Source organism: Sphaeramia orbicularis, chromosome 24 (assembly GCF_902148855.1).
Source record: "Sphaeramia orbicularis chromosome 24, fSphaOr1.1, whole genome shotgun sequence".
Classification (NCBI taxonomy): domain Eukaryota; kingdom Metazoa; phylum Chordata; class Actinopteri; order Kurtiformes; family Apogonidae; genus Sphaeramia; species Sphaeramia orbicularis.
In genome coordinates this window covers 27,509,775-27,526,661 of record NC_043979.1, presented here as the reverse complement: position 1 = coordinate 27,526,661, position 16,887 = coordinate 27,509,775, and the positions used below count along the sequence as shown (strand labels likewise).

The 16,887-nt window shown below is 38.4% G+C and overlaps 2 protein-coding genes across 4 annotated transcripts; both read right to left on the bottom strand.

Annotated features, from left to right (window-relative positions):
- Positions 1–449: 449 nt before the first annotated feature.
- Positions 450–9,117, bottom strand: LOC115415641 (cytochrome P450 2K1-like). Of its 3 annotated transcripts, none has more exons than XM_030129294.1 (10): positions 9,056–9,117; positions 3,999–4,107; positions 3,753–3,915; positions 3,531–3,680; positions 2,813–2,973; positions 2,551–2,730; positions 2,061–2,202; positions 1,433–1,617; positions 724–865; positions 450–637 (listed from the first exon to the last, which is right to left on the bottom strand). In XM_030129294.1, exons 3-10 carry the CDS (start codon positions 3,913–3,915, stop codon positions 450–452), a joined length of 1,311 nt encoding a protein of 436 aa, XP_029985154.1. In that variant the 5' UTR covers positions 3,999–4,107; positions 9,056–9,117. The 3 variants fall into 3 exon arrangements, with proteins under 3 accessions (XP_029985154.1, XP_029985155.1, XP_029985153.1); XM_030129295.1 differs by lacking the exon at positions 9,056–9,117 and adding an exon at positions 7,423–7,539; XM_030129293.1 differs by lacking the exon at positions 9,056–9,117 and adding an exon at positions 4,591–4,598 and having other exon boundaries at positions 3,999–4,212.
- A 1,545-nt stretch (positions 9,118–10,662) lies between these two features.
- On the bottom strand, positions 10,663–15,182 carry LOC115415308 (cytochrome P450 2K1-like). The gene is made up of 9 exons (XM_030128834.1): positions 14,967–15,182; positions 14,724–14,886; positions 12,369–12,518; positions 12,123–12,283; positions 11,693–11,872; positions 11,455–11,596; positions 11,164–11,348; positions 10,928–11,069; positions 10,663–10,850 (listed from the first exon to the last, which is right to left on the bottom strand). Exons 1-9 carry the CDS (start codon positions 15,168–15,170, stop codon positions 10,663–10,665), a joined length of 1,515 nt encoding a protein of 504 aa, XP_029984694.1. The 5' UTR covers positions 15,171–15,182.
- Positions 15,183–16,887: the final 1,705 nt, after the last annotated feature.

Genomic DNA, 16,887 nt, shown 5'->3' with positions numbered 1-16,887 from the left:
CACTTTTGTTCGTTTCTCCCTTTTCTGTATGTAAACTTTTTAGAACCATCTGTGTTACAAAGTATTGTATAAATAATTAACTTTTATTTACTAGCTGGCCAAAGAAATGGCTGCTTGCACTTCAATCAAAGGACAAATAATAAGCAAGAGAAAAAACTGTAACAGACTTCAAAGATTTGTCTAAAAGTGGAGTGAGGTGGTAGTAATATGTAAATTGGAGGAAAGTCATAATGATCTGTTGTGAAATATGCTGATCCAGAGCTACTGTTGTACAAAAGACCTGAGAGAAAACAATGCACCTTCAATATGTGAGATGAAGATTTGCATCTTAAAACAAAGACTCACTACTTCCAAAAGTACCTTTAATTGAACTTATACAAATACCGTATAGTACAAGTTTACATTTTTTGTATTTCATATAATTAGACTGTATTTTCAGGCAGTTGTGTTCACATACGACAAACTGCACAAATTTTGTGCAGAGAAGGGCTGAGAGTGAAGCCGACTTGTGGAGTCAGATCCAGGTCTTCCTCTTTAACTCCAGGTGGAGGAGTGAAACGAAAGTGCTGCAGGATGGAGGTGAAGAAGAGGAAGAGCTCCATCCTGGCCAGACTCTCACCCAGACAAATCCTACGACCTGAAGGAACAGTGAAGGAAAATGTTTGTGTTGAAGACATTGTTTAGACCAAGACGATATGAGAGATGAGAGGTAAATTTACCAACCTGCAGAAAAAGGCATGAAGGCGTCTCGCTTCACAAACTTTCCATCTTTATCCAGGAAGTGAGCTGGATTGAAGCTGTACGGTTTCTCCCACTCACTCTCATCATATAAGACAGAAGTCAACAGAGGATAAACTGTGGTTCCCTGGAGAAAACAAGGAAAAAATAAGTTTACCTCATGGTTGATATAATATTCTTTACTCGTAATATATTAAAAATGAAAGGAAAAAAGTATGTTTTTTCACTTTTTGTCATCAAGAACATTTATGGTGCTTAATTTAGATTTCAACCCTTGTCTTTATTGAGTGATTGGGAAAGTTTTCTAGTAATCCATCCATCCATCCCAAAATGGTATTTGGACTTTATCCTCAATTTTTTGACTTTTGTCTCAAAATGCAAAATAAAAATATCTTTCTTTGTTTTCTTCGTGCAGCCCTAATTTTCTGCCTCCACTCTGATTGATGCATTTTTGTCTGAAAGTCCCATGATAATACATTTATTCACATAAAGCACAAAAATAAACAATATTATTTAGGTTATAGATGTGGGATAGATTATTGTTAAATTACATATTATATTCTATATTTATAAGGGAAAATTGGGCTGGGCTCTTGGGCTTTAACAAAGAAGAAGAAGAAGAGAGTGAAAGCAAAGAGGTTTTTGACTTTCTGAAGATGCTATTAATAAATCTAAATGATGCTTTTAGTCTGACCTTCTTAATGAAGTAACCCTGGAAGGTGACGTCCTCACTTGTTTTATGGGGAAGCGCCATGGGGACGATATTGGCCAGTCTCTGAGTCTCATGGATGACGGCGTCAGTGAAAGGAAGGTTCTTCCTGTCCTCAACCTGCACCTGACGAGTCCCTATCACCCTGCTGATCTCCTCCTGGACCTGGTCTAAAATATAAAGGATCAGTGCAAAAAAACAGAACCAGAAGTTTAATCAGACAGTATTTTTGCATGAATACTCTGCTCATGCACTTCACTCAGTTATTTGGAAAATATAATACATCAGACATTACACATATTTGGTAGGATGATTGTATTTCTGTATAATAAATGATGTTACAGTGACATATAGTGTTAGATCTGCACAACCCGACAATTTTAATGTAAAATGACATCCCCTCATAATTTAATCCAATTACATGTATTTGATATACTGTATATAATAATTAGGGTGTACATTCTTTAATTATGGCCAAAAATGTGTTTTGTTTGGTCACAGCAACTTGACCTTTGCAAAAATTGGCCTTTCTAACATATCATACTTATTGGAATGATCGAGATCCATTCAAAAATAATCCAGTTTTTCCATACATATGAAAACATCTCCTTACCCTGTATCTTTGGATATTTGACCATTAGCATCAGCCCCCATCTGAGAGTGGTGGATGTTGTTTCAGTACCAGCGCCGAACAGATTAAGGACTGTTATCACTAGGTTATCATTGTGAAAGTGACTGTTGGTGCTCCCAGATTCCTGCAGGTGAAGATTTATTTCTGTCATTATTCTGATACACCATACAATGTAAATGTAAATGTACAATTTACATTATATCATGTAGATGTAAGGATGCGAAGGCTTATAGTTTGTGCAGCTTTAATTACGTGTAGAAAAAGCCAGTAAATAAATCATATTAAAAAAACTCTCCAAATGAATATGCAAACATAACATGCAAACAAACTGCATCCTGTGTCAAAATTATGCCTTGATTCTACTTTTTGTCTTCACAGCCCCTTTAGAGTACAGTAACAGTAACACTTTTAATTTAATCTACTGATACTATACAAATATACATTCAATTAAACAATAGATCTTCATCCTTACCTCCAGCTGTTGCTGTTTGACCATAAATGCATCCACCAACCCCCTGCACATCTGTGGATTTAGAGTCTCCTTCAGGCGGTTTAACAGGGCCAAGTTTTCTTTTGCAATAAGGTCAAATATTTTCAAATATTCCTTTCTGTCACTGATCCATTTGGTCATCCGTGGAAACAGGTTGTACAGCTGTCAAATATTTACACATAGAAGTTAATACCTAGTTGTTTATGTAATACTGAAGTCACCACAGTGAAAACCTCATAAAGACCTGCATTGATGGAGAGCCAGCAAGTTGGATTCTTCTAGTTGTTCGATCTACCATAGATGTAAACTGTGGGTCATCATACTCGAATCTGCTTCCATAAACCATGGAGCAGATGATGTTAGAGACTGCGTAGTTAATTGGTTGGGTTGTATCAAAAGCTTGTCCTGAAGCAAAGGAAAAGTATAGAAACTGAAGGCATTTTTCTTTTTCAAGCATTTTCAGAAAACAGCCATATGTAAAACTTTTAAAATAGATCTTTTAGCTTTAATTTTTGATCCAAGAAGCCTGACTGTGTGAAAATCATCCCAACTTTAGTAATTTATTCACAACGTGTAGGAAGATGAAGAACTCAAAAACTAAATCAGCAAAAAAAAAAAATCAAAATACAACACACAGAAAACAACAAACACAGTTTCTACATACACTGTTGCCTATAAAGTTGGAATAATTTTGTTTACAGACACATTCCTCTTATTTCTATTTATACTCATCAACAATGACCTTTGACCTGGTGCAGTGATTACATACTAAGTCCCAGTTACACTTTCTCCATCAATAATAAATCACATTGTCACAATCATTCCATGACAAGAGGTTAAATATTTTATTCCCACTTCATGAGCAACAGTGTACTTGATTTTCTTTAACAAATATTTTTAAAAATCTCAACGCAGTCAGATTCTAGGTTTACTCATGCCTCTTTTTCTTATGCAAAATGTACCTTTGAATTCCTTAAACACTTCAATAAGATACTGACACTCCTCGATGATTTTGTCCTCACATGCCTTTTTGCCCATCCCATAATCCCTCAGGTTTGTCAGAGTAAAACGTCTCATCTCTTTCCATGATTCTCCGTTGGACCATAAAACCCCTGAGTTGGAGACAGAGGTGTGAGTCGAGTGATGACAACCTGATTTGGGAAAATGTCATTTTTATATCTTACCATGTTCACTGTAAGTATCATTTACTATAGCCAGTGAATCTCTCTCTCCAAACTCATCAGCTTGGTTCACAAGTGCCTCCTTCACTGTCTTATATCCTGCCAGGACCACCACTTTTTTAGGTCCCAAATAGACCGTGAACACAGGTCCATATTTCTTAGACATCTGAAAAAAGCAGATGTTTTGATGCAGTAACATGACATAAATATTCTATAAAACTTAAAATAGTCCATGTGTTTTTCTGTCACCTCTGTTAAAGTGTTGTAGGGTCTTTTCAGGTCCAGTTGCAGCAGGTTTCCAAGCAGTGGAAGGGGTCTGGGTCCTGGAGGCTCATTCTTGTTTTCCTGGGAAAGGAAGCTGGAGGAGATCAAATAGACAATCAGGAGAACCACCAGAACCCCCAACAGGGAGGTAGAACTGGAGGACTGGAGTATACTGTCTAACACCCCCATGACTCTAAAACTACCCCAGACTAATCAGTAATGTCTTTTATTATGGCTGCCAGTGGAGATGAAGCACCACCCAAGAGGAGGGACAAAAGGTTTCAGCCAAAAAATTGGTTAATATTTACCGGTCAATCAAGGTCAGGGTTTGCGGCACTAGTCTGGACCTGTTTGAGATCATGTGTTGACTCCGGAAACTGTTTCTATCTGAGCAGGGTTTATAAAACATAAAGTTCCAAACCTCTAAATTACAGCTTTCTAGCTTTATTCTGAACACATTAAAGGAATGATAGTTTGTTTTTTAAATGGAACAATGCATTTTAAAACATTTCCCTGTGGTCTACATAAACTGTAAATGCTATGCTTGGGTCTGAGTTCTTCATTAATTCAACTCCACAGGTCCATCTTCAACCCTATTTCTGAGTAATGACACCAGAAAGGTCAGTTTGAGCACTGCCCCTTTAAATGCAAATGAGCCACTTCATGCCCCACCCCCTCCAGGTTGTTGGCTGTGCTGCTTTGTCCCATTCAATCAACAACTGAACATTTTAGGTAATTGGCTTGAAGTTTGGACATATTTTCAGTTTTTACTACAACCGCTGCTGCTGACAAACAGTTATGTCGTACTCTGAGAAATGTTCATCGGAAGTCTTGACTTTATATGTGCAAATGTCGTGATGTACATAACTAGTTGTAAAACAGAACAAATTTAGCAGGAATTGAAACAGGTTGTAGAAATTCACTTGATTTTTGCCAAAATGAATATAAAGATAGCTGTGCAGCACCTGGAGGGTTCAAATTCAACCTTTATGAACCGTAAGGGTCCAAATACACAAATAATGTACCGAAGACTAATAAAAGTGGGTTTTGCAAAATATGACCCCTTTAAGGTAAGTTTTTTTTGCTGAATCTGCTCTCAGTTGAAGAGAGCTTATATTTATTTGGTGTGAAAACAGGTTTGTTAATGTGTTCTTGAAAGTCTTAATTTGTTCTACTTGCATATAAAAGAAAGCTGTGCAGCCTAAACAGAAGCTGTGTGGTTAACCCATAAAGACCCAAAGAACCACCAGTGACCAAAAACATCTACTGATATAAAATGTTTAATACCTGTTGATCTGCCAATCCTGTCAATACATGTAAATAATTCTGGTAAAATACAGTTTGACATCTGTTCATGATCATCAGATATGACCCATTTGGACATTCAGAGGCTCTGTAGTGAATGTGGAAACACAACATTGATTCACCAGTAAAACCCATGGAGTTGGATCAATGACAGTGGATGGAGACTCCTGTTTTTATGTTCAGTTATTGATATTTTTGCTGAAAAAGCCATTTAAAATGGTTTTTTTTTTAGTTTTGATATAATAACCTTCAACTTTATGAATTTTCATGAACATCTACATGATCTGTGAATTATTCCAACAATTAACAACTATCAGACCCTCCAGGAATTTGCGATGTTGCGATCGCAACTATTAATGCAAATTCAACCACTCACCGCAAATTCTGCGCAGCACTGCAATTTCATCTGACCAACGCAAATTTTCCGCAAATTTGACTAATCACCTTAGCCCCCTTTCGCCCACCCCTGTCTACATGACATATACATCATCGGGTTCACTTCCTTGTTGATGGTTGAGAAGATGAAGACATGTGCAGTTCAAAACACTCATATTTACCGACAAAAATCACTGCCAAAGTTCGTGCAAGTCAGTTTCCAGATATGTTACACAAAAGTGGAAGTATAATGTTCTGCACTGCCTGCAATACTGTGGTGGAACGCGAACGAAAGTGGCCGCTACACAGACACTTTTCAACCGCAAAACATGCAGGAGAACAGCTGAAACTGGAAGAGGAAAGACAAGACAGGTCCCAATGACAGAGGCTGTTGGATCCAGAACAACAGCAGGAGCTGAAAGGGTCAAGGTTAGAGCAGATATACTCTATAAGGCAATAGAAGAGAAGAAGAAAGAACCTGTGGAAGCTTGCTTTCCTTTCTGTGGAGAGTGTGTTTGTGTGTGTGTAACCCATCTAACCCGAACCCTAAATATAAGAACGTGCTGCATGTATTTGCATGAAAGTGATGTTGTTCTACATTGCATTTGTAATTATAAGTTATTTATTACAAAAAATGTTTGCTATAACTGTGTAACAGCACAAAAGGAAAGAGAAAAACTAAGGATCAGGCTCTAAGGTTGTGTGATCCTATGCTCTCATTGGCTGGCGTTCTGTGACGCTGCGCTCTCATTGGCTGACGTTCTGTGATGGTCCGCTCTGATTGCCTGGCGTTCTGTGATGCTGCGCTCTCATTGGCTGACATTCCATGATACTGCGCTTTCGTTGGCTAAGGTTTTGTGACGCTGCGCTCTGACTGGCTGGCGTTCTGTGATGCTGCGCTCTCATTGGCTGGCATTCTGTGACATTGCGCACTGATTGGCTGGCGTTCTGTGACGCTGCACACTCATTGGCTGGAATTCTGTGACACTGCACTTTCATTGGCTAATGTTCTGTAACGCTGCACACTGATTGGTTGACGTTCTGTGACGCTGTGCTCTGATTGGCTGGCGTTCTGTGACGCTGTGCTCTCATTGGCTAGCGTTCTGTGACACTGCACTCTCATTGGCTGACGTTCTGTGATTCTCTGCTCTGATTGGCTGGCGTTCTGTGATTCTCTGCTCTCATTGGCTGGCATTCTGTGACGCTCCGCTCTCATTGGCTGACGTTCTATGATGCTACGCTCTCATTGGCTGGCGTTCTGTGACGCTGCGCTCTCATTGACTGGCGTTCTGTGACTCTGCGCTCTGATTGGCTAGTGTTCTGTGACGCTGCGCTTTCATTGGCTGACGTTCTATGACGCTACGCTCTCATTGACTGGCGTTCTGTGACCAACAGCAGAGCAGCCAGGAGGGCACAGCTCATTTAAATGAATGAACTCCCCGTCCCTCTGCCACATCTCCGTGAGGAATAATGAGTCCAAGTTCCTGTTAGTGAAAAGCTCATTTAGGGAGAAGGATTTATTAGCAATGGAACGTGCATTTAGTAACCCAAACCCAGATGGTGGTGGCGTCATGGTGTTCGTGACTGCTGTGTGCAATGGGATCGGTCTCAACCACCTACGATACCTTTTAGCAGAGTGAAACCCCATACGTGAACCGAAAATAACAGGAATGGGGAAGATCAAGGCAGAGGTGTAGGCTGCCGGTGATGGGGAAGAAGAAGAACTCACTGAGGAGGTTGATTGACAGGTGAACAGTGAGGGCCTGGGAGAGGAGGGGAGATCAGATGGGGTGGTGTTCATTCTCACTACAGGCTTTACAGGAGACTCTGAATGTGGTGATATTTGATGTGACCAGCAGGAGGAGCAGGTGACTGCAGCAGAAGAGGGAGAGCATAGTCACATAGGCGTGGGTGTGGTTTAATATTTTAGATCAGTAGATGCCTCTGGTTTGTTATCACACAAAACACTTTTTCAAGATGATTTTGCTCTGCAGGGCACATAGTATAACAAGCAATAAAGCAGATTCACCAAAAAGAGTTTCTATTAATTATTTAATTAGTGACCTCGACCTTTCTACCTTTGATTGACAAAATTCAGTTCATCCTTCAGTTGAAATGAACATCTTCAGGCCATTTATGAAATATCATATTTTACATAGAATGAGAACATTTAAAAAGTGGTAAATGTTTCCATTATGATGCCCGTCTAAAAACATTTAATTATATTGTCTCTTCATGGTGTACTTGGTTCGAGTCCAGCGCTGACATGGGACTTTGTGTGGAATTTGTCTTCAGGTACGTGCTTCATCATGACAAACTATCCACAGTCTTTATTGGAAGACAACTGTTGCACACTTAATAATGGACCAGGCTTCACGTGTGGCTGGTTGCATTTATTTGCTGTCTCTGTACAGTACATATAAATGCAGTACGCCAACATGAGTCTGCCATTACTGTGTGCGTGGCTCTCTTTGACGAGAGGAGCACCTTCACTTAAAACTAGACCACATTTATGACACTCAAATAAAATATACAGGGTGGGGAAGCAAAATTTACAATGAACATTTAGTTGTTTTTTCTCAGCAGGCACTACGTCAATTGTTTTGAAACCAAACATATATTGATGTCATAATCATACCTAACACTATTATCCATACCTTTTCAGAAACTTTTGCCCATATGAGTAATCAGGAAAGCAAACGTCAAAGAGTGTGTGATTTGCTGAATGCACTCGTCACACCAAAGGAGATTTCAAAAATAGTTGGAGTGTCCATAAAGACTGTTTATAATGGAAAGAAGAGAATGACTATGAGCAAAACTATTACGAGAAAGTCTGGAAGATACTATTAAAGAAGAATGGGAGAAGTTGTCACGCGAATATTTGAGGAACACTTGCGCAAGTTTCAGGAAGTGTGTGAAGGCAGTTATTGAGAAAGAAGGACACATAGAATAAAAACATTTTCTATTATGTCAATTTTCTTGTGGCAAATAAATGCTCATGACTTTCAATAAACTAATTGGTCATACACTGTCTTTCAATCCCTGCCTCAAAATATAGTAAATTTTGCTTCCCCACCCTGTATATGAAAAATAAAAGACACAAAACCTAAATCTGCAGCTTACTGTATTCCTATTATGACCAGATTTAATACTAATGCACACCTGCAGCCCTGTCTCGGTAATATCCCTGTGCCCCGATAGCAATTAGCTTAGCAATCGCTAACACAAAACAACATCGGCTAATACAAATTTATACCCAGGCAGATAGTCTCAGTACACAGTGGGAATAAACGGTTACTTTTTACCACTTGTGCCTAACCCTAATGATTCGTGTTCCTATGCTAGTATGTGTTACACTTTACCTGTACAGTACACATAAATGCAGTTCGTCAACATGAGTCAGCCATTACTGTGTGCGTCGCTCTCTTCGACTAGAGAAGCACCTTACAGCTGTACTCACATCTGGGTGTCTCCCCCTTGTGACGAAAACTAGGAACTACACTAGCACTGCAAATCTGTGTCTAGCTCACAGAATTTAGGAGTAAAATAATATAAAAATAATAAAATTTGAAATAACAACACATAAAATGCAATAAAAAATAATTAAATAAATAAAGTTAAATGTAGGGGTGGCCTATTTTCCACTTTTTAACATTTCTTATGTCTTTCTTTGTAACCTTTTCTGGTTACTCCCACACAATGATTTTCCTTTCCTGCTTTACTTTTGCCCTGTCTTTGCTAAGTGTGCAAAAGTTTACATGCTAAAGCTTGTAAATCATTGTGAGGTAAACTAAATATTAGTCAGTTGCATGAGTAACACAGAATGAATACTGTTGATTTTGTTCACAAACAGCACCATGCATGACAGTTTATCAGAAGTTTTACTGGCTCATAAACAGCAGGACTTAATGCATTTGGTGAAGACATTATTTAATATTTAAGAGGCTACTTTAACCTTTTCAGTGTCAATCAGAAATCTTCCGCAACATGTTTTTATAACCTGTCACACACTTGTAATGTGTGGGGTTAAAGTCCTATGTTTTAGAGGCCCACCTTCCACCTCCACTGTGCAGTTAAAGCCTCCTTAAAGTCCTGAAAAATGGAGAGATTGCACATTATATAGCCAGTTCTTAGACTTCTCTCAAAACCTATGGACATTAATAAATTATTGCAAAGTAGTTGATGGTGATCTCATGCTTTCCTGTGTTTTTGTAGTTGATTTCAGCTTGAGTAACACAAGCACACTGACTAATGGAATTTTTATTTGTACTGTGAATTGTGATATTATATCTTTATTGTGTATCAGAAGGTACAAATCACTGGATTAATGCATTTCCTCAAACATTTTTAATAGCACAAAAGTTTCAAGAAATAATATTGTTAAATAATTACAGTACAATTGACCAATTGCTGCTCAGCAATCAGGAGTTAACTTGTCTGTCCAGCTGTTTATATTCACTTTTAACATTTGTGCATAAAAGTGGAAACAAAAAACTTGGAGTATCATGAAAAAAGTTTTCATGTTTTAGAGAGGTAAAAAAGTCAGTAAAAGATAATAGCAAAAATAAGGACATTGGAAACACATTTGTTAAATTATCATATGTTTGCATAAATTGAATACTTGTGAGATTGCGGCATTCACTATCTTAATAGGAGAAAGAACAGCAAAAACTGCAGAAACAAATGTGAGACTTTCATTTTGACATATAACTCAGACAAGCAGCCCTGACAATTTCATCTTATGTTTGTAAAAATATCTCCTCATATTAGCTCAAGTAGTGTGATACTGTATGAAATATCAACTGTGATTTTTATTAAAGTAAGTTCAAATTTGAGATACATTGCTTATTGATAAGACACGAGGCTATCTACAATTATAATCTGACCTGCAATTTTTGTTTTCATTACATTTCATATGATAAAACCATTGAAATTGGCATGTTTTACTGTCATTCTCAATCCCATATCCTCACAGACAGGAAACTGCACATAGTTTATGTGGTGAAGGACTGAGAGTGAGGCCGATTCGAGGACTCAAACCTAGGTCTTCCTCTTTAATTCCAGGTGGAGGAGTGAAACGAAAGTTGTGCAGGAGGGTGGTGAAGAAGAGGAAGAGCTCCATCCTGGCCAGACTCTCACCCAGACAAGCCCTGCGACCTGGAAACAGTGAAGGAAAAGGTTTGTGTTGTCTGCAAAGATGAGAATAAAGAGGATGATGAGATAAATTCACCAACCTGCAGAGAAAGGCATGAAGGCGTCTCGCTTCACAAACTTTCCATCTTCATCCAAGAAGTGAGCAGGATGGAAGCTGTGTGGTTTCTCCCACTCAGTCTCATCATATAGGACAGAAGTCAAAAGAGGATAAACTGTGGTCCCCTGTGGACAGATCAAACATAGAGAATGTGAAGACTTCAGTTCAGCTGTTTTTCAATCTGATCTCTGAAATCAGCTTATTTTCTTCAGTCTAAACCTTCTCAATGACGTAACCCTGGAAGGTGATGTCCTCGCTTGTTTTATGGGGAAGCGCCATGGGTACGATGTTGGCCAGTCTCTGGGTCTCATGGATGACGGCATCGGTAAAAGGAAGGTTCTTCCTGTCCTCGACTTGCACCTGACGAGTCCCTATCACCCTGCTGATCTCCTCCTGGACCTGGTCTGTGAAATGTGGAGGACAGTGTGTCTTCAGTTTTGACGTGCAGGAGTCATGTTTATGTCAGTTTGCTTTGCCCATCTTACATTATGAACGACATCAACTCTTTACCCTGTATCTTTGGATACTTTGCCATGAACATGAGACCCCATCTGAGCGTAGTTGCAGTTGTGCCAGTTCCAGCAGTAAAGAGATGAATGACTGTCATCAATAGGTTTTCACTGTGGAAATGACTGTCAGTGATCCCAGATCCCTGTAGAGTCAAAAGAAGGGAACAAAGGAACACTTCACTGAGAATTATTTTTTACCTTCTGTACTGTATATATGTGTGTTTGTATCTAAACACAACCTTTTGTTGTTGTTGTCGGACCAGGAAAGCATCTACAAGTCCTCTGCACATCTGTGGATTGAAGGTCTCTTTCAAACCTTTGAAAAAAACCTTCTTTTGTTGCTTGAGGGTGTCAAATATCCTCAGGACTTCCCTCCTATTGGCCATCCATTTACACATCCATGGGAAAATGTTGTACACCTTTGAAAGTATGAGTATTTTGAAATACTATCAAAGAGCCACTGGTTATGTCCAATTAACACAATATAACCTGTCTGCTTCTGCCTCATTTTACCAACTATTTCTTAGCAAATGTGTCTGAAATGTTACAGTTTTTCTCAGTATTATAGCTAGATCTTTTTTTGGATGGTTAATAGGTAAAAAAAAAAACCAAACTAACCCTTAGATCCTCATATGGTTCTGCATCTGCACTTTCTATGTACACTGATACCTGTACTGATGGGGTTCCCAAAAGCCGAATCAGTTTATCTGTTCGATCCACCATGTATGTAAACTCTGGGTCGTCATACTCAAATCTGCTGCCGTAGACCAAAGAGCAGATGATGTTAGAGACTGCATAATTAATGGGCTGGGTTGTATCAAAAGCTTCACCTGAAACAAAAGCAACAACAGCAATTTAGTTTGTGTCCACTGACTGAAATCTGCCTTATTACGTGGTGTAAATGAAGCTGTTTACCTCCGAAATTTTTCAGCACATCAGTAAGATAATGACACTCCTCAATGATTTTGTCCTCACATGCCCTTTTGCCCATCCCATAATCCCTCAGGTTTGACAGAGCGAAGCGTCTCATCTCTTTCCATGAGTCTCCATTGGACCATGTAACACCTAAAATTACACATCAAATATCTCAATCACTGCTGATTTTGAGTCTAAATATTTCAATTTGATTGACATTAAAAATTTTTTCCAATGTTTCTGCAAACTATGGATATGTGTAATATCAGAATCCATAAACCAAAAAACATTTAATATCAACATTGCAGCAGCTCAGCTGATTTTTGTCTTTTAACCCATAAGGACCATAACAGCTACCATCACCCAAAAGCATTTACTGAAGTAAAATGTTTAATAACTTTGAACCAAAAATCGTACCAATAATGTAATTAACTCAAGTAAAATGCAGTTTCTCAGTTTTTAATCATCGTCAGATTTGATCCATTTGGATGTTCCAAAAACTCCATAGTGAACATGGAAAAATACTGAGTCACCCATAAAACCCATGTTGTTTGATAAATGACAGTGGTAGAAGATGATTGTTTTTATTTTGAGTTAATGATATACTTTACTGAGTCACTTTTGATTCAGTTTTCTCTGTTTTGATATAATAAGCTTTGAATTTACTCAATTAATTTAATGAATTAAATCAGGGAAGATACCTGATTTAAACTGAAAAATGCAAAATTCAGAGGATAATATTGTTATAATTGGTGATAAATTATTTAAGACAGGTTAAATATTAGGGCTAGGGCTTAACAAATGTGGATGGATGAAATCCACGACTTTTCCATCAGAAACAGGTATTTAAACCCCCAGCTTCAGTATTTTTTTTTACAATTAGGCAAAAGTGTGTTGTTTAGAGTTAAGAAAAAATAACAATTTGGTTTAAACTAAAATAAATTACTAAATAAATTACAAGTTGGATTTTTTTACATGTGGTAGGAAACTTTTTCTGTACTAAACCAAGCTATGATGTCTATGTCTAAAAGAAAAATCATAGTATCTCAAACATAACACTGGAAACCTGCTACCCCTTTAACAACGACAATCTTTCCGGCGCTGCATTTTGCACTTTACGGCAAAAAATTACTGTAACTCCTGAACCATTTGTGCTATCCACAAAATTCAAACTGCATTGGAAAGCTAAGATCCTGAGCTTTCCGACACTATACCCTTTATGGGACTTTGTGGGACTCTATTACAAGTAGAAAGGAAATGTTTCTTCCACATAAGCTAAAAAAACATCTGGAAATAACAAAAAAATATGAAACTGAAACTGAGCAATATGGATACTGACTGTTCAACACTAAAAAGCATGTTTGAACAGATGTAAAATAGTTATGTAAAAAGTTTGGTTATGGACCTTTACAGTTGTTTCTGATAATATATATGCTAAAAACTTCAAGAAAACTTCAAGAAAACATGAAGGCACCTAGGCGGCCTTTTATGATACTGTACTCCTACTCGTCTTCCGCTTATCCGGGTCTGGGTCACGGGGGCAGCAGCCTCAGCAGAGAAGCCCAGACAGCCCTCTCCCCAGCCACTTCCACCAGCTCTTCTGGGGGAATCCCTGGGCGTTGAGACATATAATCCCTCCAGCGTGTCCTGGGTTGGCCCTGAGGTCTACTTCCAGTAGTGGACACGACTGAAACAGCAGGCATCCTCACTAGATGCCTGAACCTGGCAACTGGCTCCTCTCGATGTGTAGGAGCAGTGGCTCTACTCTGAGTCCCTCCTGGATGTCCAAGCTCCTCACCCTATCTCTAAGGTTGAGCCTGGCCACCCTGCAAGAGAAATTCATTTTGGCCACTTGTACATGAATCTTGTTCTTTTGGTCATTACCCAGAGCTCATGACCATAAGTGATGGTCAGAACGTAGACTGACCGGAAAATCAAAAGCCTTGCCTTTCTGCTTGGCTCCCACAACGGACCAGTTTAGCACTCGCATCACTGGAGTTGCCGCCTGATCCGCCTGTCGATGTCCCACTCTATCCTACTCTCACTCGCAAACAAGATCTCAAGAAACCTAAACTCCTCCACCTGAGGTAGGAGTCCCCGTCTGACCTGGAGTGGGCACTCCACCCTTTTCTGGCTGAGGACCATGCGCTCAGACTTGGAGGTGCTGATCTTCATCCCAGCCACTTTACCTTTTATAATATAATATTTCAAAAGGGTTAAACACTATAACATGGACATCCCCATTGGACCATGAATCCCCTGATGAAGTAAACAATACATACTGTATATATGTTGACTATTGGTTTCAAAGATGAAAGGCAGTTAGTTGGAATCAAAGCTTGTTTTATCCCGTACCGTTCCCGTGGCTGCTCTCGATCAAAAGAATGTCTGGATCTCTCTCCCCAAACGTGTCAGCATGGTTGACTAGAGCCTCCTTCACTGTCTTGTATCCTGCCAGGACTACCACTTTCTTAGGTCCAAGCCAGACTGTAAAGACTGGTCCATATTTCTTAGAAAGCTGAGAATAATAAAGTATAATAATATGAAAAGGGAAACAAGGTGACAGAAAAAAGAAAAAAAAAAAAGAAACAAGGATACCTCCAGTAAAGAGTTGAAGGGTCCGTTCAGGTCCACAAGCAGAAGGTTTCCAAGCAGTGGAAGGGGTCTGGGTCCTGGGGGGCCATTCTTGTTTTCCTGTACAATGAAGCTAGAGGAGATAAAATAGATGATCAGGAGAACCACCAGAACCCCCAACAGGGAGGCAGAACTGGAGGATTGGAGTGTACTGTCTAACATCCCCATGACTCTAAAACTAACCAAGACTAATCCGTAATTTACTTTATTACGGCTGCACCACCTGGCAAAGCACCGGCCAACAGAAGGAACAAAATGTTCCAGCCAAAAATGGGCTAATATTTAACTCAAGGTCAGAGGTTTTGTTGTTTGTAGGATTAGTCTGGACCAGTTTAGAGGACTTGTCTCCTCTTTATAAGACATGGACTTAGCTTGCAAGATTGCTCTAGACTCAGTAGATTGTTGTGTGTTGTGTTTCATTGTTTTGAAGCCCTCTAGTGGCCATTAGATGCTAACTCACCACTCATTTCCTGCCTAGCAAAGAAGTTGAATAAGCCAGTGTGATTTTTACAGCCACATGGGTGTTTTTCGTCTATCTGCAGCCACTTAGTAAGACACAATGTCTGAAAGTAATTTGTGTGATAAGATTTATGTGAAATGTACATGTTTATTAATGAACTCAGTCTGGAAGTTAATCATGGCCTACTGTTTTTGTGCATATACTTACTATACATGCTATATGTAGCATATGTATTCATCAATTATACTTACCTTTGCACTTACCTCTTTGGTACAGTTTTACACTGTGGTTCAGAAAACTTTCAAAAACAAGTGCTGGCTTATACTGGATTTACTGAAGTGAGTGTTTATCTGACTAGGGAACCTACTGGTTTGTGAATTTGTGAAAATCTGCTTCCCTAAAATATTGACAATATTGAATTTTTGTCAGGAATTTCTATTCATCCCTGTTTTCTACATCATGTATATATGTAAAATAAATATATAATTGTTGCATGCATGTACAGTTATCAAATAAGAGCTGAAAAGTTTTGAAGTTTAGTCTAAAGTGAATGATGAGCAAGAAATATGGTGATGTGGTCTTGGTCCTTGGTTCTTGTTCAAAGGCAGCAACATTTTGTGTGTAAACAGCAACTGAGAGAGCTGCGTTTGTCCTGTCTAGATTATACTGGTGCATGAATGATTCTTTCTAAATCTACAATTGAAAATAAATGTCAAATTTTTAGATGTTTCAAAGCTGGAGGAAGAGAATAGATTTGTTTGTTGAAAGTTAATTCAATATGGAATAAAAATGGAAGGTTGCTTTAGGTAGTGAGTGTATTCCTGAGAGTAAACAAAAAGGAAGAATGCATAAATAAGTACTCTACATGTATTTTATATAGTTGTCATTTCTGAAACACAACTTAAAAGAAATGAAAACTGAATAGTGATTCAGTTTTTATTTCAAAATACACAAACAAGAAAGTATAAATACAAGAACTTCAGGATTTTCCTTCTAACCTATGTAAAATACAAAATGTTGATTTATTGAACAGATTTTCAATCAGTAATAAAATCAACAAAAACAAATACTTTTGCGTCTTTTTCACAATCGATTCAACAACTTTATTAATCAACCTTCCTTTTCTTTTCATACTAAAGGTCAAAACAACAAAAATTCAGTATAGTCAGTAGACTGTTAAATAGCAGATCTGATTCTTACATTTTTGTTAAAAACTAATTAAGGTATACATTTTTTGATTGTGTAAAACTTTAAGATTTCCTCCTTTATGATTATTAAATGTTGAAACATACTTGTAAACATGCATTAAATTATATACACTTTTGCAGAGCAGATTCAAACTTTCACAATGGAGATTTTCTTGTTTTTTTGCACATTTGACTTGAATCAAAATTCAGTCAATTTTTGGGCCTCACAGAAGTGACC

Excerpts from the sequence above, each read along its gene's own strand:
- LOC115415641 (XM_030129293.1), bottom strand. Across the intron at positions 2,731-2,812 it reads CTGGCTCTCCATCAATGCAG|CTGTACAACCTGTTTCCACG; the intron begins GTCTTTATGAGG and ends AATATTTGACAG. Across the intron at positions 1,618-2,060 it reads CAAATATCCAAAGATACAGG|ACCAGGTCCAGGAGGAGATC; the intron begins GTAAGGAGATGT and ends TTTATATTTTAG.
- LOC115415308 (XM_030128834.1), bottom strand. The coding sequence starts at position 15,170 with ATGGGGATGTTAGACAGTACACTCCAATCCTCCAGTTCTGCCTCCCTG. Across the intron at positions 12,284-12,368 it reads TGTGCTGAAAAATTTCGGAG|GTGAAGCTTTTGATACAACC; the intron begins GTAAACAGCTTC and ends CTTTTGTTTCAG. Across the intron at positions 10,851-10,927 it reads CTTCATGCCTTTCTCTGCAG|GTCGCAGGGCTTGTCTGGGT; the intron begins GTTGGTGAATTT and ends CACTGTTTCCAG.